This window comes from Molothrus aeneus, chromosome 18 (assembly GCF_037042795.1).
Source record: "Molothrus aeneus isolate 106 chromosome 18, BPBGC_Maene_1.0, whole genome shotgun sequence".
NCBI lineage: Eukaryota > Metazoa > Chordata > Aves > Passeriformes > Icteridae > Molothrus > Molothrus aeneus.
Genome location: NC_089663.1, coordinates 3,484,584 through 3,500,091, shown reverse-complemented (window position 1 = coordinate 3,500,091; position 15,508 = coordinate 3,484,584). Strand labels below are relative to the sequence as shown.

The window sequence follows — 15,508 nt, the reverse complement described above, 5'->3', positions numbered from 1 at the left end:
AGTCTCTCCAAGTGCGACCTCCCCGGTTTTTCCCATCGGGCTGGGGAGGCTCGTCCGATGTCTGCCACTGCCACCCGGGGGCACACGGTCCTGTTGCTGTCCCGCTCCCCAGGGACAGCAGCTGCGGTGTCCCCGGTGCTGTGTCCTCCATGGCATCCTCCTGCTGACGCTGCCGCTCCCCGAAAAGTGCTCGTCACCGTCCCCTGAAGAGAGCGGGATTCTCGGGGGACACCTGCTCTGTGTCACCGGCTGCGCTGTGGGCTCAGGCCGTGCCTTCAGAGCCGGGAGCCCAGCGAGGGATGACGGCCAGGCGGTGCGGCGGGAGCGGGACGCGGGCTGGCAGCCGGCCGGGGGCAGCGGGAGTGTGGCCGGGTTTGTTTGTTCCTTGTGCTGTTTTCCCTCAGGTAACTCAGCTTTCCCAGCCGTCCTGTCGCGCTGCGTTCACGGACGGAGCGGCTGCCGCGCTGGCGGTGCCTGTGCCGGCCTCTCGGGTCACCCATCCGGGCGCGACCGCGGCGGGCCCTGCTGAGCTTCGGGCGCGGCGTTGCCTGGCAACGGCCGCCGCCCCGCCCCGCGCTCCCATAGCTACCGAGGCGGGCGGCGGCCATCTTGGCAGCGGCCATGAGCGGCTCCAGGGCGCGGGCGGCGGCGGCGGCGCCGGGGCCGGACAAGAAGCTGCCGCCGGGGTCCGCGGGGCCGCTCAGCCGCCTGCGGGGCCGACGCGGATCGGCGGATGCGCCGCCGCGGCAGCCCTGGACCGAGTCCGAGTTGCTGGCGCTGGAGACCGTCCGGCCCGAGCACGTCCTGGGGCTTTGCCGGGTGACGGAGAGTGAGTGCGGGCCGGTGCCCGGAGCGGCGGGGGCTCTGCCGGCCGGGCTGCCGGGGCCGGGACCGGGCCTTTGGTGTGGGGAGCGGCGGGGCCTGGCCCGGAGCTGCCGGCGGGGGATGCGGCGGCTCGGGGTGCGCCCGCCGGCAGCTCCCGTAGAACTTCCAGAAAGTTTGGGGGCTTTTGTGTTGTTTGTGGGTTTTGATTTGTTTGAGGCTTTTTGGTTTTTTGTTTTTCCTCTGGGCTGCTGATCTCTGCTCTTCTGTCCCGATCGCATCTCGTTCTTGCTCTGCTACCTGGCACTTATCGTGTCTTTGTTTCTCACATCCTTAATTCTGTCCTGCTTTCATGAAGCTTCTGCAAAATAACGAGCAGTACATATCTTATCGGGCTTGGGCTAACAAAAAGGGAAATTCATTGGTAAGTGGTCTCAGGTGTTTTGAAACGTTACTATATTTTTTCTCTCTCTTCTAGATTATTTATGCAAACCTGAGGACAACATTTACAACATTGACTTCACCAGGTTTAAGATCCGGGACCTTGAAACTGGAACAGTACTTTTTGAAATTGCCAAGCCGTCTGCTTCAGGTACAGCATGCAAACGTTGCAGGGAGGATAGAGAGACTCAGAGAGCTGAGAGGTTGCAATGCACAACCCCTGCAAACCAAGCAGAAGGGTCCTTTGGTATATGTCCTGATGACTAAATTCCTCTCTTTTAAGCATAGGACTGAGTTTATCTATGCCGAGAAACTTGTGATAAAAATGTGATTATTGTTGGATGGGAGAGACCTATCAACTGGCAATTTTCCTTTTTTGGGCTGGTTATAAAAGAGATTTGTTCATGTGGATTGGTAGTTGTGAGGGGGAGAGATTGAGGGGAGGGGTGGCTCCAGTTCTGGAGCCACCATGGCTGGGCCAACTGTCAAAGCAAGTCTTTTCTCTTTTACTTCTTGCCAGTGTAAGTCTCAGACCAATTATTAAATGTGTTTACATTCAGTACCTAAGCAGTAGGCCTCTTGTCCTGATACACCCACTAGGCAGTGTCACTTCAGGTGTGCACTCTGAGCAGAGTAACTCCAGGCTGGTGTTTTCTAGAGCACGCTGAGGAGGATGAGGATGACAGCACTGAGCTGGACGCAAGTGCAGGGCGCTTTGTTCGGTACCAGTTCACCCCAGCGTTTCTCCGTCTGCGGACTGTTGGTGCAACGTGAGTATGAGCTCATGGAGAGAAGGGAGAGTTGGATGTTTACAAAGTGTTACTTGACAGTTCATAACAAAACTGGGTTGAAGACTTGAGAGAGCTGATCTTAGACTACAAATATCAAACTCTCTGTAGAGAACTCTTGTGTAGCCTCATGCCCAAGGCTCTGTTCTTTCTAACAGCTGTTTTTTTCCTGATTCTTCCGTGCAGAGTGGAATTCACAGTGGGAGAAAAGCCAGTGTCAAACTTCCGAATGATTGAGAGGCATTACTTCCGAGATCGCTTGCTGAAGAACTTTGATTTTGATTTTGGCTTCTGCATCCCCAGTAGCAGGAACACATGTGAACACATTTATGAATTCCCTCAGCTCTCAGAAGACCTTAGTAAGTACCTCCTTTGCCACACTGAATGGTGTTTTGTTTGTGTATGCATTCTCTCCCTCTACCTGTTCAAGAAGTTGTGACTGGGATTGAGGGGACAGGAACAAACAGATACAGGTTCCCAGTTTAGCAATGTGTAGTCTTCTCTGAATTAGAGATTTGTGCTGCACAGTCTCCTCCTTTGAAAATAAAAGCCTAAGACAACCTGTGCTAAGTCAGAGGCTGCAAGAACTGATCAGAGTCACAGGTCTGACATGCCTGATGCCTTGTAGTGTAGCCCAGAAGAAAACAAAACACCAAAGAAAGGGTTCTTTTTATAGCCACCCATCTGTTTTTGGCACTTGCTTGTTAGGGCTAGAGCCTTCTGCTTTGGAACAGAACTGGTTCTTCCCTGTGGTTTGTTTTTAAGCCTGCTAAGATCTCTGCAAATACAGATTGCACAGGGTATGTTTGACCTCAGGGGGTGGATGGAGCAGAGGCACAGGGGCCCTTCTGGGGCTGCCTGGCTGTGGGGAAGGTTTAGGGGTTTCATCCCACCTGTGTATGTGTGGGGAGTGCCACAAACGAGCTCTTTCTGCTTACAGATGTGACGGTTGCTTGGCTCCATTCATGGCTCTGGCAGTTTCTAAGCTTATTTTGAGTGAGGTTTCTTCATTCCCCCTCAGTTGGCTTTTGACAGCACTTGTCCTGTGAATGGGAAGAAGGGGAAGGGCAGGCTGCAGCCTTTGAAGTAAGCTCAGAAGAGCAGTTTGCTTCTCTTCCTTGGGTAGGGCAGAGCATCAGCCTTGTAAATCCAGTGGAGTGGCAGAGTCCTTTTTATCCTGACTGTGGCTGTTGAAGGTAATGGAGCTCTCTCTTTCACAGTCCGTCTGATGGTGGAGAACCCGTACGAGACGCGCTCAGACAGCTTTTACTTTGTGGACAACAAGTTGATTATGCACAACAAGGCCGACTATGCTTACAATGGAGGACAATAATCATTCTGTCTGCTGGGTGCTCTGATGCCCTTAACCATTCCAGATGTGCAGGAGTGGACTGGAGTTGCTGTCTCGTGCAACAAGGCTTCTTGCCAAACTTTCTCTGTGCATGAGGCTGAGAATATGAAGCAAAGACGACGGCTCCTGAAAGGAAATCTCCCTGCAACACCTCTCTCTGAGACTCAGCGTTTCCTGCCTCTCCTTCTCTGTCCCTGGCTATCTTCTGATAACCTTGGTTAGGTCAGTGATCAGAGGGACTCTTAGACAATTCTTGCTCTTAGTCTTTCTAGTTAGTTTGCACCTTTAGTGCTTCTGATGTTTCACCTCTTGGGTGAATATCCTTTTTCAACAGGTCAGATTGTTTGTGTTAAGCTATTTCTTAGCAGGAAAATCTTAACCCCTTCCAGTAGCCAGCGATGCTTGAAGAGCAGATCTTTTGTTCAGTTGGATAGATCATCTCTTCAGTGGCAGTGGTTTTGTTTGTGGCATTGCTGACATGGTTTTTTAGGGTGCATCCCAATATTCTCCAGTGGGAAAGAGACTAATTCGGCTTCTAAGCAGTGCAGGAATATTCCATCTGCCTCTGAGGGCCTGAGCTGCCCCTAAGAACATTTAAGCTCTGTTTTCCAGAGATTTCACTAGAGATATGAGATAGGGGGAAAAGGGGATTGTCCCGCTGATAGCATTTCTGTTTGAGCTTTTGTGAACAAACTGTTGAATTTTGGAGATCAGGGGTCAACCTTAGAGCTGAAGTTAATCTCACTATATTTACCATTTCTCCTTCTTCCCTTTGTAGGAATTTTTGGCCCTTGGTACAGAATGTATTGCTTTTTGGGTGGACAGCACATTGTCAGCCTGGCTGGGGTGAAGGTGTCACTCTAGTGGGGCTTAGAGGAAAAAGGGAGAATGTGGAAAATCACTTGAAAAATGAGTAGGAAGCAGAGCTTCCTAGGCTTCAGTCTGTACTTGTAAACCTGACTGGTCTGTCAGAGTTGTTGAGGCACCAGCTCATTTTCTTTGTTGCAGTGAAGATATTAGTAGCTAAAAGGTTCCCAGGTCAGATCACTCAGTGTTATGCATCCTTGGAAAGTGAGAATGTACATGGTTCTCTTTTTCACACTAGCCTCACTGCTCTGCATGCTCAGCTGCTTATTCATGGTTTAGGAAGTCATGCTGCCCAGGTTGATACCACAGCTGGGTTTGGGATCTGGCAATGGCATCATGCAGTGGGAAGAGGAGGATCTGTGTCTTGCCAGTAGCTGTGCTGGGGCAAGCTCCCAGCTGTGCAAAATCTCAGCTATCAAAACCTTTTCTGCCAGTTTTGCTGGCTCTCAAGACTGGTACTTTTCCTGTCCCCATGCTGGGCTGGTCAGTTGTGTCTCTTATTAGGGGAGTTAGGTTGTGTCTAGACTGGAGACCTTTCCTAATGCTAGTTCCATTTGTTCTTGAGACAATTAAAACCTAACTCTTCAATGGTTACCTGTTGTGTTAAGAGGGATTCAGTGTAGTTTGTGTTTCAGCAGGGTCGAGTGGGGTGGACATCAGAGCCTAGAGCCTGTTAATGCAGACAGCAATAGGAAACCACTGCCTTTACTTCCAGATTAGTGAAAGTAACTTTGGCGTGGAACATCAGCTGGCATCAGAGTAAGCAGTGAGAGTGTGTGGGGTAGCAGCCATGAATGAATCTCCAGCTCTTGGGAAGATACTTAATTATGATTAACCACAACAAATGACCTGTTCTGGGTGGAGCATTAATCATAAGCAACCACAACAAATGTCTTGGGAATGTGGAGGGGCAGGGTCTGCCTGATGGAAAGATTAACTATTCTGCCACCATCGATCCCCTCCAGCATCTCCACAGGCACTAATGCAATCTTGTTTAGGATTTTCAGGATTAGTTAAAGCTCTTGTTGAGGTGGACCTCGACATGCCTCTGACAGTGAACACCTTCCACAGCTCTCATGCTGTGCCTCTGAGGAGGGAAGCATTTGCTTTGCTCTAAGTTACTCAGCACAAAGCAGAACTACCTGGAAGTGTGCTTTTCATCCTGAAGTGTTCAGAAATAGTGTCTGAAGAGCCTACTCGTTATTCCCGGGCAAATTTTAGCATATTGAACTGAATTTTGTATGTAGTATAAATCCAGGTGCCTTTAAACTTCATCACACTTTCTACATGAAGCAACCTCTCGCTTTTCTTAGGAGTGTGACGGTTCCCATCTGTTTCTCTTGTCACTGCAAAGGTTCCTCAAAGGCGATGGGCGCGCGCCGGCGGGAGCGCGCACGGGGCGATGGGGGCGCGCGCGCCATCTGCTGGCGGCGGGAGCGCGCTGCCGGGGCAGTCCCCGTAGGAAAAGGGAATTCCTGTCCTTGGCCAGCACCAGCAGCAGAGACGAGGAAACGGCACGGAAGCGGTTGCTTTCGCACTGGTGAATGTGTTGGCTATTCAGCAATAAAAGGGAGAAGTGGAGGCAAACCGGGAGACTCGCAGGCAGCAGTAGCACCCTGCGGTTTTTAGCTGAGTTTGTTTGCTTTGCCAAATCAGAAGGTCTTTGCCCTAAAAGCATGCTGCAGGAAAAAGAAAGTCCCTACAAGAGGGCAACCCAGCACTGAAAAAGTTGATTGTAATCCATAAAGTCAGGGATTTCCAAACTCCTGTCCCCACTTTAGTAGCTTTCCTAGGATTCCTTTTCTCTTAGGTACTTTCTATAAAGCCTCTTTTCCTTGTGGCAGGGATGATTTCTTTGGTAAACATGGTTTAGCAGACCAGCTTCCTTCTGGAGTGTGTGCTCTGGTGTTTTAATGATGGGTCAAAGCTACTCATGCCAGTGAGCTTGGAAGAAATTCCACTGGGATCACATCCTTGACAGTCGAATGGTCAGTTGTAACCTGGTGCTGCAGGCAAAGGAGATGCTTTCAGTGTTAGTTGGAGTTTGAGCAAGGAAAAAGGTATCAAAGACTACTTCTCTCAGATTTTGTGCTGAGTTGGAAAAAGAAAAAAGTTGGGACCATACTAAGTTTGGCTCAAAACTTCAAAAAGAAAGGGACCAAACCCACAGACACATAGTATGTTTTTTCCAGTATTTTTCTTCTTATTACCAGGACGTCTTTTTCACATTTTTGAGGCAAGGGCTTTGGATCCATGCCAGCAAACTTCCTGGAGAGCTATTTTCATGCCTTGAGTGTGGAATACATACTGCACCTTGTGAAGGAAGGTCATCTCTTGTTGTATGGACTGGGTACTTCTGTCCTTGTCCTCTGTTTTTGGTAGGAAATGTCTTGTATGTGTACTTGAGGATTTTCAATGTCTCTTTTGCAAAGGAGCAGCAGCCTCTTCTCTGGTGCTTGGGGATGCTTATTCCATTATCTGAGGGTTCAGGAAGAATAAAACAAGTGTTTAGTAGTCAGAAATGAAGGAGGAAGGCGGTCGTGAAGCAGTAAGGTCCAAATGTAGCAACTCTACTTCTCAGCTCTGTGTTTCATCACATCATCTTCAGCTGTTTCCCATTCTTCTGCCCTGCTGTCCTGTGACATGGAGCTACTTCGTGCTATCCCCGAGCCTGGCTCGCTGTGGGCTGTGACCCTCGGACACAAACACTGCCGTCTCCTGTCCTTGCCAAGGACAAGGCTGAGTGATGGCGGCCTGCTGGAGTCAGCACCTCTTCAGCAGCAGAAGACAATGAACACCAGCAAACGCCCCCTCCGCCTGCCTGGATCGCAGTGCTGTTACAGGACCCGTATTTATCTCTCACTGTGTGGCCTTGGGGCTGCTGGCGCATGGACTCCTCTGTGCTGTCCCCTCCGGACCCTGCTCCCGTGGCCCTGGCAGAGCCGCGGGGCTGCCCTGGTGGCCGGGGTGTCCCCGCGGTGCCGCTCTATTTGTACACGCGTGGTTTTGTCACCAGCAGTCGGAATAAAGGACCTTCCTTCCCTTCCTTTCCTTCCTCCCTTCCCTTCCCTTCCCTCTCCTCTCCCCGCGGCGCGGGGCCCGGCGGGGGCGGGGCGGGAGGGGCCGCTCGGCCGGGGGGCGGCGCGTGCGCGCTGGCCCCGCGCTCCCTCAGGCGGCGCCATGGCGGCGGCGGCGATGGCGGCGGTCGTGTCCCGCTGCGGCGGAGCGCCCCGGGGTGAGGCTGCGGAGCGGCTTCCCTCTGCTGCGGCTGCTCGGGGGGGCTGCGGGGCACCCGGGAGGGGCGGGAAGGGGCCGCGGCCCGCGCGGGAGGGGGCGTCCCGGTGCCCTTCAGGGCCTGCCTGAGCGAGTCCCCTCAGGCGCGGGAGTGGCGCCGCCCTTCAGCCGGGCCGCAGCTGAGGCCGCGGGAAGGTGGCCCGGGGTCGGGGGATCCTCAGAGCCCCTCACGGGCCGGCGCCCAGCCCTGGGCCGGTGTGAAGGGCAGCGGCGGCGCTGAGTCCCCTCCCTGCTTCCAGCGCTGGCCCTGCGGTGCCGCCGGCTGCACACCGTGTACCAGAGCGCGGAGCTGCCCGAGACACACCAGATGCTGCGGCAGACGGTCCGGGACTTCGCAGAGAAGGAGCTGATGCCGCTTGCAGCGCAGCTGGACAAGGAGCACCGCTTCCCGGCCGAGCAGGTGGGTGCAGGGTTGGGAAGGCACAGCCAGAGGCCCCTTTCCTGGTGCCCTGGGGCAGCACCACTGGGGCTGAGGCAGAAGCTCCGGTTTAGCAGAGAATTGAGTTTAGACCAACTGGTTGCTCTGAATGTGGACGTTGTAATTCCCACAGGGCATTTTAAGCTTTTCACTTTTATTTGTGTTTCTCTGTATCTGACCTTAGTACCACTGAGTTTTTAGTTCTCTAAATGACTTATCTGTGGGCTATAATCAAAATTATAAAACTGATTTATAAAATTAATCAAATACTTTTGCAGACTGCATATAATGGTTTATGGTGAGGAATCATAGATGGCATGAATGCATTTCAGGTGGTGGAAAAAAGCGATCAGGAGGTACATGCTGCTCATCTTCTGGGGCTGTGAATAAATCGAAATTTCAGCCAAACCAGTGATTTTTCATGTGGAAAGACACACCAGTGTGCACGTTAAGCAATGAAATACAAAGCTTCAGCAACATAGATCCTGTTAGCCAAGAGACTAACATTAGCCAAGAGACTCCAGGCAAACACTGTCAAAGGCATGAGAGTTTTGTCACATTCCTTTTTCTATTAAGGTATAAGGAAAGTAGCCAGGAAAGTCACACCCTAAGGAAGAAAATAACTTTAGTCCTTACTGTTCTCATCTGAGAATTTTACATTTGATTCTGAGTCTTTTGACATGAATGTGTAGGGGAAAATTCAAGATGCAATCAAGTGTTTAATTAGATGAAACAACATACATAGAACCAGTGGCTGTCTTGTTCATCTTCTGTATTTAATGTGGAGGATTGGTGTTTTGGGTGCCCACATAGGAGAGAAATTATGTATCTAAAAATTCTCCCTGGTTCCTCTAAAAGCAAGCAGAGGCCTATGGTTGCAAAGCAAGGGATCTAGCTGGGGAACTTGGGGTGGATTGATTGCAATGTAACTAACAAAAAATTCTCTGGGAAGCAAGATCTGGCTTTATTGGGAATGAAAAAAATCACCTTGCACCACTGTTTTCTGCAGTCATTCATTCTGTAAAATTCTTCCTTTGTGCAGTCCTAGGCTGAAGCTCAGCAGACTAAAAGGTAAAGTTCTAATGATTTTTATCAGCTAGATTTCCCATTTCTGCTGACAGGAGACATGCAAGGGTGGAGCTTTGGTGGGAGGTTGAGGAAATGCTGTGGAGTTCTGTCTCCGTATTTCACCTTCAGAAGGCTCCCCCCTTCCCAGTACTGAAGAAAGCTCTTTAAACAAGTGAGAGCCTAAACAGCAGTGACTGTGTACATCTCCTGCTGAAGCCACTGGGATCTGGGGACACTTACCAGTTTGTTGAGATTCCCATTTCACCAGGAGCTGTGTGCATCTTTTCCTCTGGTGTAGCCCTCTCATGACGTGTCTTGCTCTCCACGTGTCCGTATTTGCTGGCACACTGGTGCTGCAGAGGATGGAACTGTCCATTCCCCATGTGCAGGTGAAGAAGATGGGTGCCTTGGGGCTGCTGGCTATGGATGTGCCAGAGAAGTACAAAGGAGCAGGTCTCGACTACCTGGCCTATTCCATCGCTGTGGAGGAGATCAGCAGGGGCTGTGCTTCCACCGGCGTCATCGTCAGCGTCAATAACGTGAGTGTGAGGCTGGCGTGGCACACGGTGTGTGTGAGTTCCTGTGCTGGGTTCTCTGCTGTGTTGGAGAGCACATTAGAGAGCTACTCCATTGGTTGTACCTTCAAGAGGCATTAACAGCACTAAATTCTTAAAGTCCCTGTATTTAGGGCCAATACTCAAGTTTGGCTCTGAAGAGCAGAAGCACCAGTGGATTGCTCCCTTCACCAGTGGAGAGAAAATTGGATGTTTTGCCCTCAGTGAACCAGGTGATGTGACTGTTACCATCCCTGTTGCAAAGAATGGGGTGTAGCTTCTTTCCTCGCTCAGGTCTAGGGTGGGCTTTAGGTCTTTGAAACTTGAACAGTTTGTGGAAGGGTGGTTTACAGCAGTTCTGTGTGAGTGGAGTCTCAGTACCCAAGGCATGAACTGCCATCCCCTGGTTCCTGCTGAAAATACTCATTCCATGTGAGCAGAGCTGGGGACACACCTTGCATACACGGGCCTTTCCCTGTTCTGTGGGAGGGACAGTGGTGATACTGCCACAGTTCAAGAGGTGCTGTGAGCTGATGGGGTGCAGGTGGGGGGTGGCTTTGCCCCCAGTGTGTCACCAATCACCTGAGGTTTGTTTGCTGCTCCTTCACTCAGGAAATGGCAGCGACGCGGGCGCAGCCTCCACTGTGGCGCGCCTGGATGGGGATGAGTGGGTTCTGAACGGTACCAAGGCCTGGATCACCAACGCCTGGGACGCCTCAGCCACAGTGGTGTTTGCTACTACGGATAAATCCCTGAAGCACAAGGTGAGATAGTTTGTGTCAGCCAGGAAAAAGGGGTGGGAGTGAAGGAGCTGTGGAGAAGCACTTTGCCATGGCTGGGACTGTTTTTAGAGTCTTGCAGGCATTGACCAGAGGAGGGGCTGATGCGTGCTGGTTTTGTTCTGTCTCAGCTCTCCTTCCCTCCTCCTGGTTAGCTGGACATGTGGCTTTTATGTAAAATGGAGGGAGCCTGTTGACAGCCAAGGAAGTGGGAAGGTAAGAAGACACCATTGCTAAGAGTTTGGGCCTTGTTGCAGGGCATTAGTGCATTCCTGGTTCCCATGCCAACAGCTGGGCTGTCACTGGGGAAGAAAGAAGACAAACTGGGAATCCGAGCCTCTTCCACTGCTAACCTGATATTTGAGGACTGCCGGATACCCAAGGGAAACCTCCTGGGGCAGCTAGGAATGGGCTTCAAAATTGCCATGGTAAGAGAGGGATGGGGTGCAGCTGTGGGGGTGTACAGCTGTAGCTCCCAAGCTTACTGTTTTGTAAACCATTTCCAGAGGCAGTCACTTCAAGGAGGACTGCTTGCATAAGGTGTTGACTCTTCTTGCCAACATGGGAGGAATCATTCCCAGAGCTTGATGAATGTTTAATTTACACAGGTCTTTGATAGCACTTTTATTGTGGCAGTTCTCAGCTGATACCATTGTGGAGCAGAGCTGATACCATTGAGGTGCAGTGTCAATAGGGGCAGTATATTTTAATTTTTCTTCTTTCCAAATCCTCTGTTCCTCCAGTTGTACCCAGAGATAAAGGGAAAACATGGCATTTCCCCATGTGAGTACTGTGGCAGAGGAAAGTTGTCCTGGAGGCCCATGACAACTTCTGCAGAGTGTCTAAAGGTGAATGACAGCTGAGTTATGGTATGCATGTGACTTCTGAGGAGGAGCAAGGCAGCTGGGAACAGATTTGTTTCCTGCACTGTCCTTCAAGAGTGGTCATTGCTCTCTCTGGAGGGGCACAGCACCCTTTGTTGGCCTGACATTTTGGGTGGAGCTCCCTGGAGCAGAGCCCATTCCATTATGTCCAGAACTAAAAGTGGTTGGTGACTGACAGGTTCTTTTAAAGACCTTCAGCCTAGGGTTGAGAGGATAAACCCTTTTCTCCCTGCACTGCAATTTCTTCCTGTGCACAGAGGGGCAGAGTAGGTGTTTGAGCTAAGTCATTTAATTGACTGCGTTCACTAATGAGTTTGAAAATGTTTTTCCCATGTGTGTCCAAACAATGAGGGTAAAAAAGGAAAACTGACCATATTTCCAAAGTACAATCAGCTGCAGAGTGCATTGGGTGTGCCTGAGGAGTTCTTTCCGGCCCCTTCCAGAGCAGATCCTTGTTGTGCTGCTTCCCTTATTTTGCTCCCTCTGTTTTTCTCCCAGCTAGTAAGCAATCCCTCTCCTTTCTCCTTCTATTGTTGAACTCCTGCCTTCTCTCTGCAGTGGAAGTGCTTGTTACAGCTCTCTATTCCTGCATAACTGGGAACATTGTGAATCAAGGAGGTCAACCAGGGGATTTTAAGGCTACAGCAGCTTTTCAGCAACATCAGAAATGTGTGTGTACTATTCTTGCTCAAGCATGACTTGACTTACATGTATTTCGTGTCTTTTTCAGCAAACTCTGGATGGAGGAAGGATTGGTATTGCCTCACAGGCACTTGGAATAGCACAGGCAGCTCTGGACTGTGCTGTGGATTATGCTGAGAAGAGAATGGCCTTTGGGTCACCCATCACAAAGCTTCAGGCAGTGCAGGTACGGGCAGTGCACAGGGGGCAGTTCCACAGGCAGCTGGGGCTGGTGGAAAGTCCGTGTGGGTGGGGTATCAGGCACACAGTGCACTTTGTACTGTCTGGGGTAAACAGGGTGATAATTCTGTTTTCAAATGCTATTAAAACTAATTGTTGGGACAGAGGCTCCTTTTCCTTAGATGGCCCCAAGGGTGGAAGAATTCAGCTGTCCCCTTGTGCAGGCAGAGGCCCTGGAGCAAAGGCACTGTTTGTTGTTGCAGTTCAAGCTGGCAGACATGGCTGTGGCCTTGGAGGGTGCACGCCTGCTGACCTGGAGAGCTGCTATGCTGAAGGACAATGGAAAGCCCTTCACTAAGGTATTTCCAGCCCTGCTTTGTCCAGCAGCCACAGCACAGGACAGGCTCAAAGCCAGGGAGCCCCACTCCACAGAGCATTGCTGTGCTCAGCGCTGCTGGGGTGTAACCCCCAGCAGGTCCTGGGCCTGCTGCCCACCCTTGGGCAGCGCCCTGAGCTCAGCACTGGCTGTAGCCAAGGGGAGAGGGGTGGCTGCTCTCAGCTGGCACCATCATCAGGCCTGTATCTCTGCACAGCTGCTCTGTGAGGGTTCAATCTCCTTGTGCAGGTGAGGGGTTCCTTTTGGTGACAGCTGCACTCTCAGTGATGTTTTTCTTCCCCAAAGGAAGCGGCAATGGCCAAACTGGCTGCATCAGAAGCTGCAACGTCCATTGCTCATCAGGTAACTGTCAATTGACAATTCTGACATATGTCATGTGGGAAGGGACTTTGGATGTCTCACAAGTGCTTTGGGAAGGTGGGATGGAATTTACTGATTTGTATTTGAAACACACCAACCAAAGCAAGCAACCGACCCTATGGCTGAAGCCATTTAGCATAACCATCTTCACAGGTTGTGGGGAAATAGGAGAATGGCAGGGGTTCATACTGGCCTGTGGCAGCTGTATTATTCAAGTGGCATAAGTGGCCTGTGCCTGCTGCTGTCCAGGGCAGTGGCAGTTTTAAGGAGCAGCAGTGTGGGAGAGCCTGGGGCCACTAGTCATCACTACTGCACCTGGGTGAGATCCTCTGTTCCTTGGTTTAGTGTTCCAGGTCTTTCATAAAAGCATCTTAAAATATGGATCACTAACAGATACCTCTGAAGCAATTAATTGCCCATGTGGAATATCCATATTGTTCTTACCCAGATCAATCCTGTGTATTCCTATGATCACAAATGAGCTGCAGTCATCCTTATGTGTCCCACCCTCCCCATTCTGCTTGCAGTGGGCTCAGTTCCTTTTAAAATGGCTGTTTGTGTGTGTGTGCATTCTGTAGAAAAGATTTCTTGACCCCACTTTGTTTCTAAGCTGCTGCCTTTGTTTCAGGCTATCCAGATCCTGGGAGGGATGGGCTATGTGACAGAGATGCCAGCGGAGCGGCACTACCGTGACGCTCGCATCACCGAGATCTACGAGGGGACCAGTGAGATCCAGAGACTGGTGATTGCAGGCCAGCTGCTGAAGGCCTACCGAGGCTGAGGAAGCTGCCTGGAGCAGCACATTGCCCCAGGTGCATCGGAATGGTGCACAGTGATGGAGTTTGAGCTTCTTGAATGAGGCTATTGATGGAGGTTTTCCTCACCAATGAGTAACTGACCCTCTAGTTAAAATGTGCTCATTCTTCTTTGGACAAAGTATGGCACACTGAGGCTGGACTGAGGTTTGTAAGTGATGGCTGTGAGTGCAGGAGGGAGGAAGGAGGCAGCCTGTGCTTATAGGGCAGCCTGAGGCTCCTGCTAAATGGGATTGTTGGAATGGCTTGGTAGTGGCAAAATGACAGCACATGCCAGCCACTGCCTGTTTTGCTAAATTTGTCACTACATGGCCCTGGATAACCAGTGCCAGAGTCAGAGATGCTGAGAGCTGTGACCCCTGTGCCCTGCTTCAGGCTGCTGGGCACCTGCCTCTGCAGACCAGACTTCAGTGGCGTTCAGGTGTGGATGCAGCTGTGTGTGAGCTCCTAATGGGACAGCCTGGGCTGAGGTAATCCCTGCAGCAGGGCCCTTCTCACTTCCAGCAGGAGAGAGCCAGACAGGAGGACATGCAGGGACAACCCCCACACAGAGGAATCTGAGCAGAGACTGTAGCTGCTGTCTGCAGAGATTTGAAAACACAAAGAATTCCTCGATCTGGGCCAGCAGGGCCCAGCACCTGCTCACTCAGCTGCTCTGGGATGTAGGGATAGAAGCAAAGGACAGCAAAGCTGCAGAGCCTAGGACTACTTTGTAAAAAAATGAAACAAAAAAAACCCTCTGCTCCCAAATCTGCTTCTGCAATATCAGCAGGAAAGGAAGTGCCTGATAGGGCAGTAACAGGTTTTAATCTTGACATGTTTTGGGCAACGAGGCAATGAAGAGATGACACACAAAGCTCACCAGGAAGCTTTAGCAGTAGCACATCCTCAATCAGTGATCATTGGTAAGACATTAACTTCAGGAGCATCAACAGCCAAAGGAAAAGCTCTAAACTCAGGAGAAGAGGGAGAGGATTAAGGCTAGAGCCTGTATGTCCAAACAAGTACACTAGAGGGAAATGGTTCTTTTCCTGTGGTGCCAGTTTATTTAGACTTGTGTGCAGAGAAGAAGAGCAGGATTTTTGTTACACGAGAGAGCAGAGAAGACAAATAAAAAAACTGATTTTAAAGGACCACCACTCCCTCACCTTTTTTTTTTAATGCAGATGTGAATTAATTTAGAATAATTTCTTCAGTCCCAAGACGCAGGAGCAGAAACCAGTAGGGCCAGCATGCACCAGTGAGACCAGTTCTCAGTGATGTCAGTCATCCCTGGGCAGGGCGCTGGAGGGCAACAGCGTGTTGGGGCAAGGGCCTCAAGTGCTCAGTTTCTCCTTGTTCTGCTGTGCATAAGGATTGACAGAACTTGCCAGGTAGTGAATTCAACAGGAGCATTCCTACTGGAAAATCATTCCACTCATCTTGAATGCACTGTAAATTATGGAGGGCTTCTCTGGATGAAGCTTGATTTCAGCCGTGTCACCTCTTTGATTGCTGCAGGCTCACTTCAGTGATGGTACCTGAAGATGTGGGATGCTATTTTACACTGACTTATTGCAGCAACTCAGGTAGAACAGGAGCTGCAGGGATGTGAGGACTTCAGCAGTGCAGAGTTCCTGTTATGCTGTGCTCCAGCTGAATCCCCAGTGAGCCAGCACAGTCACTGACACTTCTGCCAGCCCATTTCCCCCCTCATCCAGGTGCTTCTCTCACATCTGCTGTGCTGTCAGTGCTTGCTGACTGCCCCTCTTCACCCTCAGCCTCCCTCATTACCAGCTCTCATTTGCTGCAGCATGAAACCATCCCTGT

At 50.9% G+C, this 15,508-nt stretch overlaps 2 protein-coding genes across 3 annotated transcripts; both read left to right on the top strand.

The window, feature by feature from the left end:
- Positions 1–621: 621 nt before the first annotated feature.
- On the top strand, positions 622–7,315 carry UNC119B (unc-119 lipid binding chaperone B). Its single transcript, XM_066562264.1, has 5 exons — positions 622–829; positions 1,301–1,414; positions 1,922–2,033; positions 2,238–2,410; positions 3,272–7,315. Exons 1-5 carry the CDS (start codon positions 622–624, stop codon positions 3,382–3,384), a joined length of 720 nt encoding a protein of 239 aa, XP_066418361.1. The 3' UTR covers positions 3,385–7,315.
- Positions 7,316–7,433: 118 nt separating this feature from the next.
- ACADS (acyl-CoA dehydrogenase short chain) lies at positions 7,434–14,832 on the top strand. Of its 2 annotated transcripts, none has more exons than XM_066562501.1 (10): positions 7,434–7,504; positions 7,803–7,963; positions 9,439–9,588; positions 9,725–9,836; positions 10,216–10,367; positions 10,640–10,810; positions 11,997–12,134; positions 12,391–12,486; positions 12,810–12,866; positions 13,513–14,832. In XM_066562501.1, exons 1-10 carry the CDS (start codon positions 7,450–7,452, stop codon positions 13,663–13,665), a joined length of 1,245 nt encoding a protein of 414 aa, XP_066418598.1. In that variant the 5' UTR covers positions 7,434–7,449; the 3' UTR covers positions 13,666–14,832. The 2 variants fall into 2 exon arrangements, with proteins under 2 accessions (XP_066418598.1, XP_066418599.1); XM_066562502.1 differs by lacking the exon at positions 7,434–7,504 and adding an exon at positions 9,024–9,052 and having other exon boundaries at positions 7,856–7,963.
- Positions 14,833–15,508: the final 676 nt, after the last annotated feature.

Bases quoted from the DNA above. Each gene is read 5' to 3' on its own strand.
- UNC119B (XM_066562264.1), top strand. From the start codon at position 622: ATGAGCGGCTCCAGGGCGCGGGCGGCGGCGGCGGCGCCGGGGCCGGAC. The intron at 830-1,300 runs GTGAGTGCGGGC...TCTCTCTTCTAG, and splicing joins GCTTTGCCGGGTGACGGAGA to ATTATTTATGCAAACCTGAG. The intron at 2,034-2,237 runs GTGAGTATGAGC...TCTTCCGTGCAG, and splicing joins CTGCGGACTGTTGGTGCAAC to AGTGGAATTCACAGTGGGAG.
- ACADS (XM_066562501.1), top strand. From the start codon at position 7,450: ATGGCGGCGGCGGCGATGGCGGCGGTCGTGTCCCGCTGCGGCGGAGCG. The intron at 9,837-10,215 runs GTGATGTGACTG...TCCTTCACTCAG, and splicing joins TTTTGCCCTCAGTGAACCAG to GAAATGGCAGCGACGCGGGC. The intron at 12,487-12,809 runs GTATTTCCAGCC...TCTTCCCCAAAG, and splicing joins ATGGAAAGCCCTTCACTAAG to GAAGCGGCAATGGCCAAACT.